We start from the raw sequence: 15045 nt of genomic DNA on the forward strand, positions 1-15045 counted from the left end.
GTTTTAGATGTTCTTGGGCTGCAAGTTCCGCCAGCCCCAGCCAGTGTGGGCAATTGTCAGGGATTGTTGGAACTGTCGTGGAAATTCAGAACTTTAGTCCAACGACATTTCGAGGTACACAGGTTCCTCACTTTTTTCTGTACATGACAATTGGAGCTCCATGTGTCTTACCCTGGGTAGGCTCCATGTGTAACTCCTTGCTTATCCTGTTAGTATTTGGACTGTGTCATTTTTGTTTACACACACACACACACAATTTTTGCAAGTAGGAGGATAAGTTTGGCAGGAAGCGACACGCTCATAGTTGCCCAGGTGATCAGCAGCAGTTATGCTGTGCTCCAAGGACGATGCTCTGTCCCACTAGCACTTTCCATGGTTTCATAACTTATTTTGAAGCCTTGATTCTCAAAGTGAGAGGGCCTCCCTAAACAAGCACAGGCAGTTGTCAGGGGGAGGGATAAAATGCCACTGTAGGCCCCTCCTAGCCTAGTTCTGTGGGCATCCTGATTGGATGAGGAGACAGCATGCTAGCCTATGCTCTCCAATCAGTGTGCCCTGAATGACCCTGGCATCCTACAGTGCTGAGCGTGACAGATCTGGGGAAGGTTACAGGTAGGTAGCTGTGTTGGTCTGATGTAGTCGAAACAAACAAACAAACAAACAAACAAACAAACAAAATTACTTCCAGCAGCACCTTAGAGACCAACCAAGTTTGTCATTGGTATGAGCTTTCGTGTGCATGCACACTTCTTCAGATAGAATGGTTGTAATATCCCTGTCACCACTCACCCTTTCTTGATGCCTTTTTTATTTCTGTGGATTCTTTCCCTTTAGGGCAGGGGTGTGGTTCAAGTGACACTTCAAAGGTTGTTGGACTCTTGGTCCCACCAGGCTCATCCAGCACAGCCAATGATCAGGGATGATGAAACTGTAGGCTGTGTACACACTATATATCTTTAAAGCACATTCAAGCACATTTTCCTTCACCGTAGTTTGTTAAGAGTATAGGTTTATTCTGGACCGTTCATGTACCATTCTACTTTATTATATTCTCTGTGAAGCTTCCCCAGAGTTACTGCATTTTGTCATCCGGAGGAGCACCCTTGCTCAATAGTGCAACAAAAGCAGGACAAAGCCAAACCAAAACACAACATTTGCCCCAAGAGTTCTGCAGGTGTAAACAATACTGAAGGCAGGATCATGTATAACTTCCCTGATATTGATATGAGCACCAAATGATAATGAATGCGCAGTAACAAGGATGTCTGGCTGGGTCCTTGATCTACCTGCTCTCCTTCCCACTAAGCCAGGCATCCCCAAACTGCGGCGCTGCAGATGTTTTGGCCTACAACTCCCATGATCCCTAGCTAACAGGACCAGTGAGGGCCGATGTTTGGGGATGCCTGCACTAAGCATTTAGTTACTTAGTTAACAGAGGCTGCTGGAGCAGTGTACAGAATAAAAAACAGGACAAAACACAAAAACCATTTCTAAAAGCAATAAAAATCATTTCTGAAACCATAGCTTACCAATTCTAGAAAACGACAAAACTGTTTCTGCAAATAGGCAACCAATATTCTGTAAGTGACTGGGTCAGCCATCAAGGAAAGCCTAAAAATGTATTAATTAGGTAGCTAAACAAAATGATGTGATGCACCTGCACAATTCTGGCTGGTAATTGATTGCAGAGGGCTGGACTTACAATCCTGAATTCCTAGTTTCTAGGGCAAGCTAACCACACCCTCAGCAGTGCCTGTCTGAGAATTGCCGTTGCTGGGCAGGCATATATTAGGTAAGCTGGTCCCAGTGCTAAAAGTAGAAACCTTGAAATGTTCCTTTTCATTTCCTAAAATTTATACACCAGTTGACTGTTTAAAAAACCCTCAAAGTAGTTTACAAAGAGAAATGTTCCTGGTAGCATATTGGCAGCCAGTGCAGCACCCTCAGAGGTTTGTCACACGGTGTTGAAGAAATGCCCCTCAACAACCTAGTTGCTGCATTCTATACCGGCTGTAGTTTCCAAGTTAAGCCCAAGGGACGCCCCACTTAGAGCACATTGCAAGCAACTTTAATGCAGATGCCTACTAGGCTCTTTTGAGTTTGAATTATATACTGTACTTAAAAACCTCCAAGGAAGGAGAGTCCACCATCTCTTGCGGAAGTCTGTTCCACTGTTGAAGAGCTCTTACTGCCAGAAAATTCTTCCTGATGTTTAGTCAGAATCTTCTTTATTGTAACTTGAATCCATTGGTTCGGGTCCTGGCCTCCAGAACAGGTAGAGGCAATTCAATACTACTGTATGTATAGAGTTTACAGCAGCTGTCCTCGTGCCCTGCTGATATTTTTTACTACAGCTTCCATCAGCCCCTGCTGGCCCAGGCAGTGAGGTGGGGTGGGACCAGCCACCCTGGGGAGGGGGACAGCCGTGTATGCCACCTTGAGCTCATTGGAGGAAAGGCGGGATATAAATAAAATAAATAAATATTCACCACATCATCAATTCTGCTTTCAAACCTCTTTTGACTCTTAGACAGGCAGAATGTTCTGTCTCCAGCCTGCAACTTCTATGGAAAAAAGCATTTTCCTGAAATTCCATCTATTAGCCCTCGTGTGGTGCTGTGTTCTCCCCCACCCTCTTTCTATATAAAATGACCTTAATTCTTTCATGCCTGGAAATGACTGCACTAAATCCTCCAGATGAGCTTTTCATGACCTCCAGCATTAATGCTTTAGGAAACACAGGGAAACCACTGAGAGACCCTTTATGTATCCAGGAGTGATGGAACATTCTATAAATTGCTTCTAGACTGAACTGCTTTGCATACATCTAGCGTCTTGTCTTGAGTCTGACCCATGCTCCATCTTGCTGAGTACTGTTGACACTGACCAGCAGCAGCTCTCCAGAGTTTCAGGCAGAAACCTTTGGAGAACTGCTGCCACCAGTCAGTGTCAATAGCAGTCAGCAAGATGGACCAGGAGTTCAGCTCAGTGTAAAGCAGCTTCCTATGTTCCTTATGGATTTCAGGCACGGAATGTTCCCAGCCCTACCTGGAGACATAGCTGCCAAGTTCTCCCTTTTTTAAGGGAAATTCCCTTATGCTGAATAGGCTTCGTCGCGAAAAAAGGGAAAACTTGGCAGCTATGCCTGGAGATGCCAGCAATTGAACCTGTATGCTAAGCAGGTGCTCTACCACTCAACTATGGCCCTTCACTATTTTGAGTCACACTATTGGTCCATCTGGCTCAGTATTTTCTACCTTGACTGGCAGTACCTTCCCAGGATTTGGGGCAGCGGTCATAAGAGCCCTGGGACATTCTGCATGCAAAGTAGGTGCTCTACCACTAAGCTACAGCTGTTCCCTACTGGGCACCATCTCCTGCTTCCCCATATTTCAAGTTTCTGTAACCTTTCACAAATATGTAGGCCACGCTGGTCTCTGACCCATCATGAGTTTATTTCAGTGACAATATGTAGTCACTGAGCTCTCAATCGTCTCTGCACTAGGTGCAACAACTTCAATCCTGTATGCACTCACATACTTTCTTGGCAGTAAGGCCCATTGAACACTGTGGGCTTTTTTTTTCTAAAGGCATGCAGCATGGCAATCTGAGAGATGGAGCTTGAATCTGGAATCCCTTTGTTCAACTATTGCCTCGGATATAAACTCACTTGTGACCTGAGATATAAACTCACTCAGTCCCTCTGCAGTAAGAAAAAAGAAAAAAGCTAATGCTAGTTTTTATATTGTGTTTCAATGCTGTAACCTGCCCTGGGACCTTAGGGTGAAGGGTGTGTAAATAATAATAATAATAATATTGCAAGTGACCTTCCACACCTGATGCCCTCCAGATATTTTGATTACAACTCCCGTCAGACCTAGCCAGCATGGTCATGCTGAAATCATATGCCTGAAGCAGTTTGGACAATCAGAATTATATAAATACTATGCATTTTTTTTTATTCTTGAATCTACTTGGAGATGAGGTGCTGAAAATGTAATAAGGTTGCTTTAAAAGCTTACTGTGTGCTAGATGCATTCAGAAGGTCCCAGGTTTGATCCCCTGCCTCTCCAGGAAAGGCTGGGACAAATCGCTGTCTGAAACTCTGGAGGGTGACTGCCAGTCAGTGTGGACCACACTGAGCTAGATTGACCAATGAGTCTGACTTGGCATAAAGCAGCTTCCTTTGTTCATCTGGAGGAATTTGAAGGGAGGAGAGATGGTATCATACAGGTGTTCTAGGGAATGGTTTTAGGCAGAGGTGAAAGCAAGGGCGAAGTGGCAGTTAAGGATAGGGATATCAGGGACTGCTGGCCATGATGGCTATTCTGAATACCAATTGCAGGAGGAGGGGGGGTACTCATGCTCTGGTCCTGCTTGTGGGCTTCCCATTTGGACATCTGATTGGCTACTATAAGAATAGGATGCTGCACCCAATGGGCTATTGACCTGATCTGGCAGGCTCATCTTATTTGAGAGAACAAGAGACTTTGGGAGTGCTCCCAGGTGATCTGTTTATTGAGCATTCATCTTGATAAAAGAATAAAAGACAATCCAATGATAAATTTTTGTTACTATATATCTTATATAGCAGGCAAGTCCAACAGGTAGGTTGTGATCTACCAGTAGATCACTGGACGTATGCGGTAGATCACTGGTAGATCATCAGCTCCCCACAAAGAAGCTGAACAACTGTGGCTCCCCTAACAAAAAGCTCAACATTTTACCTCCTCCCTGAAAAAACTCAACAACTTTGACCCGAACCCCCCCCCAAAATAGGCCTTCCACCTTCCTTAAAAAAAGCTCAACAACTTTGACCTGAACTCCAAAAAAGGGGGTAGATCACTGCCAGTTTTTAACTCTGGGAGTAGATTGCAGTCTCTTGGGAGTTGGCCACCCCTGTTATATAGTATTTCTGTATTTTAATGTTTTGTTGGAAGCCGCCCAGAGTGGCTGGGGGAACCCAGCCAGATGGGCGGGGTATAAATAATAAATTATTATTATTATAATAAATTATTATTATATGGCTGCTTCTTTTGTGTGTGTGTGTGTGTGTGTGTGTGTGCACGTGTGTGTGTGTAATTGTATATGGATGTTTTAAAATGGTCTATATCTGTAATGCGTAATAAAGGTTTGGCCAAAGAAAGATTCATCTTGATTTGTTTTCAGTGTTTTCAGAGTGATTGGACAACAGTGGCTATTTAATGAGCATTCATCCTGATTTGTTTGCAGGGAGGTTAGATGGCATTGCGTAAAAGCAGGTGTTATTCCACACTTTTCACAGCATTGTCCCAATGCATTCCTTAGCTCAGAAAGTCTCGTCCTTTGCAGGAAGCAGGTATGCTGCAAAAGGCCTCCTAATTAGCTATAATTGTGTGACCTGAATTTGCTGGTATGTGACTGAATCCCTCCGACAATACTGACTCAGTATAAAGCTGCTCCATTTTCCCATTTAAGTTAACCCTTTGTTCTGAACCACGAGGACAGAGATATTTACTTTTAGGAGAAGGGTCAAAGCATAGTGGTAGGGCAACTGCTTTGCATGCAAAAGATCCCAGGTTCTGCAGGTAGGGCTGGGAACACCCCCTGCCTGAAATCCATGAGGAACATAGGAAGCTGCTTTACACTGAGCTGAACCCTTGATCTATCTATCAGAGAACTGTTGACACTGACTGGCAGCAGCTCTCCAACGGCTTAGACAGGTTTCCGTCTGAAACTCTGGAGAGCTGCTGCCAGTCAGTGTCAACAGCATTCAGCAAGATCAGGGGTCCCCCAAACTAAGGCCCGGGGGCCGGATGCGGCCCAATTGCCTTCTAAATCCGGCCCCCGGACGGTCTAGGAATCTGCATGTTTTTACATGAGTAGAATGTGTCCTTTTATTTAAAATGCATCTCTGGGTTATTTGTGGGGCCCGCCTGGTGTTTTTACATGAGCAGAATGTGTTCTTTTATTTAAAATGCATCTCTGGGTTATTTGTGGGGCCCGCCTGGTGTTTTTACATGAGCAGAATGTGTCCTTTTATTTAAAATGCATCTCTGGGTTATTTGTGGGGCCCGCCTGGTGTTTTTACATGAGCAGAATGTGTCCTTTTATTTAAAATGCACCTCTGGGTTATTTGTGGGGCATAGGAATTTGTTCATATTTTTTTTCAAAATATAGTCCGGCCCCCAACAAGGTCTGAGGGACAGTGGACCGGCCTCCTGCTGAAAAAGTTTGCTGACCCCTGAGCAAGATGGATCTTTTCGTGGGGATCTTTGGCAACATGTCATTGATGCAATAATTGTGCATTAGTGGTGGATTTACACTACACTTTCTGCACATAATTCCTCTTTATTAATTTTCCTGTGATGCTGTGCGCTATAATGCAGCAAAGTGGGACACACACACGAGGACGTTTGTGGTATAAAAACTTACAGGATATCACACTGGTGGCTGATGCCGTTGGGAATTCAGTAGGGTGGAATTCAGCCTCATGCTATTACAGTAAAATAATTATGTCAGCGCAAGCATGCCATTCCTGATAGAATTATCTCTCCTCGCCTCCTTCTGCACCCCTCAGATCCCCTTGATTCCCAGGAGCCAATTTGGGGGAGCACGGGGGAGAAGTAGTGATAAGGCTCATTGTTGAGTCCTACAAAGGCAACACTGAGACCAAAGAGAAGGACACTGACAGGCAGTGGCACTCTGTGGGCTGAATGTGTGTTGGAAGGCAGATAGATGGGGGCTGGTTGAGGGCAGACCAAGGTTGGTAGGACAGTACCCCATTTGCCAAAATGAATCAGTCTGCACTGGGTTTATCAGAGGGAATTTATGGGACGTGCACGGATTGGAAATGAAGCTGTATGTCTACCCCAAAACCTTTGCAGGCCCAAACAGTATTAAAAAGCAGGGTGCCATCTCACTGCCGCAAAACCAACATGAGTAAAAATCATCATGAATGCACAAGAACAATAATAATAACAACTTCTGCAGGGGCCCTTTAGGTGCAAACCAAAGTTCTGGAATGCAGTTGAATTGCTGCTGGAAGATGCTGACAGTCTGGAGGTGCCTGGAAGAGGATTCAGATACCAGTTTTTCTGGCTTCCTTATGTGGAATTGAGAAAGGGCGCCATCTAGTTCTTGACCCCAGAGAGCAAAATGTCTTTGGGCAGCCCTGGCTAGAATCTATATGACTTAAGTGATGCATTTTTAAATTTAAAAAAACGTGCATGGTAGCAGAAAGCGTGAAGGGTTGGAACAGTGACATTTTGACCCTCTCCCCTTCCGTCTCCCCTGTTACACAGCACTTGGAACAAGAGAAGCATGAGCTAAGGCGACGGTTTGAGAACAAAGAAGGAGAATGGGAAGGACGGGTGTCAGAGCTGGAAAGCGATGTGAAGCAACTCCAGGACGAGCTGGAGAAGCAACAGGTTCACCTCCGAGAAGCTGATCGAGAGAAAACGCGGGCAGTCCAGGAACTCTCTGAACAGAACCAAAGACTCTTAGATCAGCTCAGCAGGGTGAGTGAGTCTCATGTGGTTGTCAGAACTGCTCAAACAGCTCCGTGTTTCTTTTGAAGTCCATGCTCTTTCACTGATGTTGCTTCTCTTTCTCTTTTAGATAGATAGATATTTTATTGTCATTGTACTTTAAATAGTACAACGAAATTGAATGCCCTCCCTTAAAAACAAAACAAAAACACAATTACAGTCATACACATACTATACATACACACACCCCTATTCTGTTACACTGTCTTTGTTTAAAGTTGTGGCTTCCAAAGTTTTTACAGTGTTGGAGGAGAAAGTCACTTATGTTTCCTTTTCCTTTTGTGTTGCATATTAGCTCTGCTTCCCTTCTGTGGCAGGTTGCTTTGTATATCTTGAAGGGCTTGGTTTAAGTTTTGCACATTTCACAGTAGCGCGGTAGTCTGCAAGGGTGGGTTAGTGAAGAGCAGTAGTTGGGAGATGGAGGATTGGAGTGGTGTTCAGCTTGTTTCAAACGAAAAGTAGGTGCAGTCCTTGTTTCAGAACTTCATCCCTCACTCAAGAGATTCAGTGGTGTTCTGGGTTTAAATGTATGCTGGAGAACAGATTAAAAACCGGGACTCTCTGAAAGAGAAACTTGCGTGCATAGCTGAGTGAAATGGAATCAAAGAAGGTGGAACTGCCTTGTTTCTTTGCTATGTGAGAGTGGGAACAATTGATGAGCTTGGGGGCGTCATATCAGCATGCCGGCCCGACAGCCCCACCCCTGCCTCCTCTCTCTGTGTTGCCCTCACCTCTTTGGTTCTGAAGTGTGTAAGTTTAGTGATGGGGAGCTGTTTTCAGCATGGGGGCCACATTACTTTGCAAGCAGCATTTTGGGGACCACATGGTGCTGGGTGAGACTACGGTATAGGGGAAAGTGGACAGGGCAACAGATGTTTCTCTTTTCTTTGTAGGCCTGGCTGCATTCCAGCCACACAAAAATCAGTGTGATGTATGACAGAGCAAAGTATAAAGTGATGCATGTTGAGACAAAAAATATATATATCTTAATTTCATATACTCATTCATGGGTTCTGATTCATGTGACGTACCAGGAAAAAGGCCTTGGCTGGGATCATACTAAAGGTAAAAGTAAAGGGACCCCTGACCATTAGGTCCAGTAGACAGCTCAGTTAAGATGTGTGCAGCAGCTGTGAAAAGGGCAAATTCCATGCGAATGATCATTCGTAAAGGAGTTGAAAATAAAATGGCTGGTATCATCCCTGTTAAAAGTGCTGCTCTACACATCTGTTGTGTACAGTTCTGGTCACATCACCTCAAAAAGGATATTGTAGAGTTGGAAAAGATTAAGAAAAGGGTTTAGAGAAAAGATGAGTGAGAGGTGAGATGCTAGAAGTTTATAAAACGTTGAATGCCATGGAAAAAGTGGATAGAGAAAAGTTTTTCTCCATCTCTCTGAACAGTAGAACTCATGGACGTCCAGTAAAGCTCAGTGTTGGAAGTTTTAAAAAAGGACTTTTTACACAGCATATACAGTAGTAGTTAAACTGCAGAACTCGCTCCCAAAGGAGGCTTTGATGGCCACCAACTTGGATGGCTTTAAAAGAGGATTAGACAAATTCATGGAGTACTGTATAAGGTTGTCAACGGTTGCTAGCCATGATGGCTATGCTCTGCCTCCACAATCAAAATACTAGAGGAGGATAGAGTGGTATGGTGCTTGCGTCCTGCTTGCGAATTTCCTTTTAGGCATCTGCTTGGCCACTGTGAGAACAGGATGCTGGACTAGATGGACCATTGGCCTGTTCCAGTAGGCTCTTCTTACATGCAGAGGGTTGCATCCAATGTTAATCCTACTCTGAGTAGGCCATCGAGATGAATGTACCTAAATTAGTCATGTCTGATCATTTCAATGGGACTACTCTGAGTAGGACTCACATTGACTACAACCTAGAGGTTCCTGCATACACACTTCTCCATTCCAGGCAAAAAATGGCCTCGGTCCAGTATACCTGAAGGAGCGTCTCCACCCCCATCGTTCTGCCCGGACACTGAGGTCCAGTACCGAGGGCCTTCTGGCGGTTCCCTCGTTGCAAAAAGCCAAGTTGCAGGGAACCAGGCAGAGGGCCTTCTCAGTGGTGGGGCCCGCCCTGTGGAACACCCTCCCATCAGATGTCAAAGAGAAAAACAGCTACCAGTACCAGATTTTTAGAAGACATCTGAAGGCAGCCCTGTTTAGGGAGGCTTTTAATGTTTAATAGATTATTCTATTTCATTTTTCTGTTGGAAGCCGCCCAGAGTGGCTGGGGAAACCCAGCCAGATGGGCGGGGTATAAATAATAAATTATTATTATTATTATTATTATTATTATTATTATTAGAGGAATTTTCTCCGTTCAAGGGGAAAGTGCTCAGGGAGAGCATGGTGCAAGCCTGGGGATGGGTGCTGGAGAACTAGCCTGTTGTATAAAGGTAAAATTTGCCATTTTTGCTCTGCCCATGTTTGCCTCTGGTCCCGCTCTCCACAGCATGTGGCTCCTGGAAGGTTGCCCAGACGAGTATGCGGCCCTCAGACTGAAAAAGGTTTCACACCCTACTCTAAAAGGATTTGAGCATATTTTTTTCCTTTTCAAAAAGGCTGTGGCTTGGGGCAAAACTAGGCTTTATTTCACCCTGGTCACACACACACCCTTTTGCACATGCACATTTGCATACACACACAGGCTGGGAATCTCAATAGCGCCCCTCTGGAGGCTTCAACTGGGGCAGAAAACCTGGCTAGCTCTCCCCCGTAGCTACGGCTCTGTCAAAGGCCTTAAATGTCTTGGGCCCCAAATACCTGAAGAAAACCTCATCCTTTCCCAACCTTCCTATGCCAATTTCACTTTTTCCTCTGTTTCTCGTTTTTCCAGTCTTATGTTCAACTCTCCACTTTTCTGCATCAGTTCACGATTCTTTATTATTTAAAATTAAAAATATTTTAAAATATTCATCAGTATTTCTGTCAAATTTCTAACGTTCATATGTTTGTGTGCAGTTTTGCCTAACGTCCATTTTTGCAAGCGAAAATTCACCAGCATTTTAATGCAAATTCTCCCCAACTGACACGTTTTTGTACGTCATTTCCCTGTTATATCCACAATTCTGCAAGCTGGTTTTTTGCATATTATTTCCACATACAATATATGCACTCTTTCCCCCTAATAGTTACATTTGGGGTCATGCTATTTGCTTGGAGAGCTGAATCACAAAATTTGGAGAAGGACAAATATGAAAGGGTGCTGTGTTTCAGAAGCTGATCATTAGGTAGATTCACATTAAAAGCCTACCAAATATCTCCTCCATCCCTTGTTGCAGCCCTTCTCTGTGTGCATTTATAGTTTTGCTATGTCTGTTTTGCTAATGAAAAATGAGACCTGAAAAGGACCTTATTACTCAACATGATGTTCTTGAAGATAACGCATACTGGAAAGGTTGCCTGAAAATGTATTGGAAAGGACTGCAGCTCAGTGCTGGAACATCTGTTTTGTATTCATAAGGTTGCAGGCTCAATCCCTAACATCAGGCAGGGCTGGGAGAGAGACTCCCTATCTGAAGCCCTGAAGAGCTACTGCCAGTCAATGTAGACCAGGGGTAGTCAACCTTTTTATACCTTCCACCCACTAAATGCAGGCATCCCCAAACTGCGGCCCTCCAGATGTTTTGGCCTACAACTCCCATGATCCCTAGCTAAGAGGACCAGTGGTCGGGGATGATGGGAACTGTAATCCAAAACATCTGGAGGGCTGAAGTTTGGGGGTGCCTGCACTAATGCATCTTTCTTGGTGGTAAAATTTCCTTACTGCCCACCAGTGCTTGATGGATGGAGGATTCAGCTTGTGCTGTAGAACCCCCTGCTGCCCAGCTAGAATCCTGAAACGCCAGCTAGTGGGTGGTAGGGACCAGGTTGACAACCCCCGGTGTAGACAATACTGAGCTAGATGGGCCAAGGTTCTGAAGAACCATGTACAGCAGGCATGTCCAACCAGTAGATCGCGATCTACCGGGAGACCCCCAGCTGATCCTGGTAGATCGCGGGACCCTTATTGATCGTGGGATTAAGTAAAGTTTACCGAAAGTTAACAAACAAAAGCTGAAGAACTCTGGGCAATCCTCCTCAAAAAATGCTCAATAACTCTGGGCAATCAACCCCCACCCCATGCCCGCTCCTCCTCCATCCAATGACAATGGGTAGATCACTGCCAGGTTTTTTTTAATACGGGGAGTAGATCACAGTCTCTGGGGAGTTGGACGTGCCTGATGTACAGCATCTGTTTTGCATGCAGAAGGTTCCACATTCAATTCCCAACATCTCCAGGTATTGCTGGGATAGACTCCTTATCTTAAACCCTGGAGAGCTGCTGCCAGACAGTGTAGACAATATTGAGCTAAATGGACCACTGGTGTGACTCGGTATAAGGCAGTTTTCTATGTTTGGATCTTCTTGCTGCTTCGGAAGGCATACTTCCCCTTTCTTCAGCTCCTGTATCCTTCCTGTCCCCAGAAGCCAGGACTGACGTGTGCATTTCCCCTCATCCTTCTTGTACCAGAACAGTCAGCGCTGCGGATTGCACAGCAATGTGCCTCAGCCCTCCTTTGCTTCAGGACGATCAATCTCAGCCTGGATGGCTTATTTGCAATTTCCAGAGTGGCTCAGGAGCTCTTGTCGCTGGTTGCTAGGCAACTGTATATCACAGTGTCCCAGTCGGCTGGTGTTGCCACGGAAACAAGGATGGTAGTTCCTGGATTCCCCCCCCACAATTCTGTTACCGTGAGGCTGCAGATGCCGGGGGAGACACGGCGGTGACGTCTGCAAGTGGTCACTGGGGGCTCAGAAAATGTCCTTTTAAAAAGAAATAGCTGTTGAGCAGCAGGGATGTTATAAGGATCTGTCCCTTTTTACCCTATATTTTTTATTATTATGGAACAAGAAAAGCAAATTCAACAGTTTGAGCGTTTATCATTTTGTGATGTTTTTCAGAAGCGAGGTGTCCATATAGTCACAGGGTCACCTGTTTTTGTTGGAGGGGGCTATTCTGCAACAAGTCATTGAAGCAATAATAGCGCATTAATAGTGGGCTTATCCTGGATCATCTACACCAGGCATCCCCAAACTGCGGCCCTCCAGATGTTTTGGCCTACAACTCCCATGATCCCTAGCTAACAGGGCCAGTGGTTGGGGAAGATGGGAACTGTAGTCCAAAACATTTGAAGGGCCGAAGTTTGGGGATGCCTGATCTACACAGCACTCTGCTTTATTAGATTATCTATTTTTTTTATTTAATGTATTTATATCCCACCTATTTCAAAAGCTGGGATTCAAGGTAACTTCCAATATTTAAAAACATCATAACAGAATACAGATAAATAAAACAATTCCACAATCAGGACCTGAGCACAACAGCCCTCTCCCACATTGTGATTCCCAGCAACTGGTATTCTGAGGCATACTGCCTTTGACAGTGGGAGAGAGAGGCAGAAAGAAGCCATCATGGCTAGAAGCCATTGATAGCATTATCCTCCATGAATTTGTCTAATCTTTGAAATCCAGCCCAGTTGTTGGCCATCACTACCTCATGAGGGAGTGAACTGCATATAACTTTGCGCTGTGTGAAGAAGTACTTTCTGTTGTCCGCCTTGTATCTCCTAACATTCAGCTTCATCAGATGACTAATGAGTTCTAGCATTTTCTCCACACCTTCACAATGCATAATTTTGTACACACATTCCACCATTGCTCACCTTTTCTTTAGACAACTTTACACGAACATACAGATGATCGGCTATTTAAATAGTTTCCCATTATCAAGCACAGGAACGATACCTTAGCTGAAATGCACAGTTTATGTATGACGGGGAGGTACTGGCAGTTTGGGGGGTGGTCCAGAGGTTTGCACAAGTATAAAACATGCAGCAACCTTTCATTACAGGATCCAGTTGTGGTTCCTGAATGTGGCTACATTTCTTGGGGCCTACCTCGTTGAGAACATAACTTTTTAAAAAAACCCACTACAACTGTGATCCTTAGCTTGCCCTTTGGATAAAAATAATAAACATTGAAACCATCCTCTCCATGGATGCTCTGGCAGCCATGAAACAACAGGGCTGTTTCTGAAAGCCTTCTTGTAAACTCAAAACCGGGCGTTTTTGGTTTGAGTATATATTCCACTATCTTCCACATACTTAGGTAAAGGTAAAGGGACCCCTGACCATTGGGTCCGGTCGTGACCAACTCTGAGACGCTCATCTCTCTTTACTGGCTGAGGGAGCCGGCGTACAGCTTCCGGGTCATGTGGCCAGCATGACTAAGCCGCTTCTGGCGAACCAGAGCAGTGCACGGAAACGCCATTTACCTTCCTGTCAGAGCGGTACTTATTTAGCTACTTGCACTTTGACGTGCTTTTGAACAGCTAGGTTGGTAGGAGCAGGGACTGAGCAACGGGAGCTCACCCCGTCGCGGAGATTCGAACCGCCGACCTTCTGATCGGCAAGCCCTAGGCTCTGTGGTTTAACCCACAGCGCCACCCGCGTCCCACATACTTGGCAATCCACAAAAGGCTGTTCAACGAACAGCTTACATTGCAAGTAATCCTGTTTTAAAATAGCTTTAACACACAGTCGGGGGTTATTATGGAACAGCGAGGCTATGTCCCCCAGTGGAATTGGTTCAATGGTTTTGTTTTTTCTTTCACAAGCAACAAGATGTTTGGGCTTACTTGTGGCCTGGATGCCATGAGTGGCACACTGTAGCCATGGAGGCTGGTCCACTGGGAAGAATGGGGCACTGCCCCACCAACCTCAGTCCCACTTGACTACCTTTTTGCTTACAACCAGCTTCCTTTTCCGTAGTCTCAGCATTTCCTCCGTAGAACCATCAGGGTGGAGACAAGAATGCGTTGGCTCTGTCTGCCATTGTCTCTGGCCCCACCTACTGCCAGCCTTCCAGCCTTCCACTCTACCAGTCCCAGTGGGCACTACCCATTATGTGGGGGTAACTACTTTGAACACTTGTTTGGGGCCCCCAGCATTATCACTCGTGGGTCTGGCTGTGGCACAGGCCGACATCACACAAGAGTTGCTAAATGCTGCTATGTGGGTGTTGCGGTGCAACTATGAAGCCTACATTGGCTTGAACGGGTTGTCGCAGTGCCTTCTACTTTCCCAACAATCCCAGAAGTGGCAAATTAAAATACTGCCTGAGAGGCTCAAGTGTACTATTCCTGTCTTGTGGGGAAATTGCATTTATTAATTTATAATCTCACTTCCCCGATAAAATGTTCCACGGCAGCTCACCCTGCACTCTTAAATTGCAACAAAAGGCAAATCAATAATCAGCAGTGATAGTTTTAAAAGGAAGATGGACAATCGATGGCTTAAACCCAAGGTTTCACACGCCAATAGAATTAAAATTAAGAGGTCAGGGTGCTTCGTAAATACCTGTCTAAAGGAAGAGCTTCAGTGAGTAGCAGAAGGCTGCTAGGGAGTGAGGCAAATCTAGGATGTCTGTGTCTCCTACTTTCCTCTGTTTGAAAGGCCA

General features: G+C 45.0%; 1 protein-coding gene across 2 annotated transcripts in view; it reads left to right on the forward strand.

The window, feature by feature from the left end:
* The window catches only part of BICDL1 (BICD family like cargo adaptor 1), a 53949-nt gene that overhangs the window by 2675 nt on the left and 36229 nt on the right, over positions 1-15045 (forward strand). For both annotated transcript variants that reach the window (XM_060269977.1, XM_060269978.1), the window contains exon 2: positions 7284-7499. In XM_060269977.1, coding sequence (XP_060125960.1) covers positions 7284-7499 — 216 coding nt within the window. The remainder of the gene's footprint in view (positions 1-7283; positions 7500-15045) is intronic.

The sequence above is a fragment of the Zootoca vivipara genome, chromosome 17 (genome assembly GCF_963506605.1).
Source record: "Zootoca vivipara chromosome 17, rZooViv1.1, whole genome shotgun sequence".
Classification (NCBI taxonomy): Eukaryota; Metazoa; Chordata; class Lepidosauria; order Squamata; family Lacertidae; genus Zootoca; species Zootoca vivipara.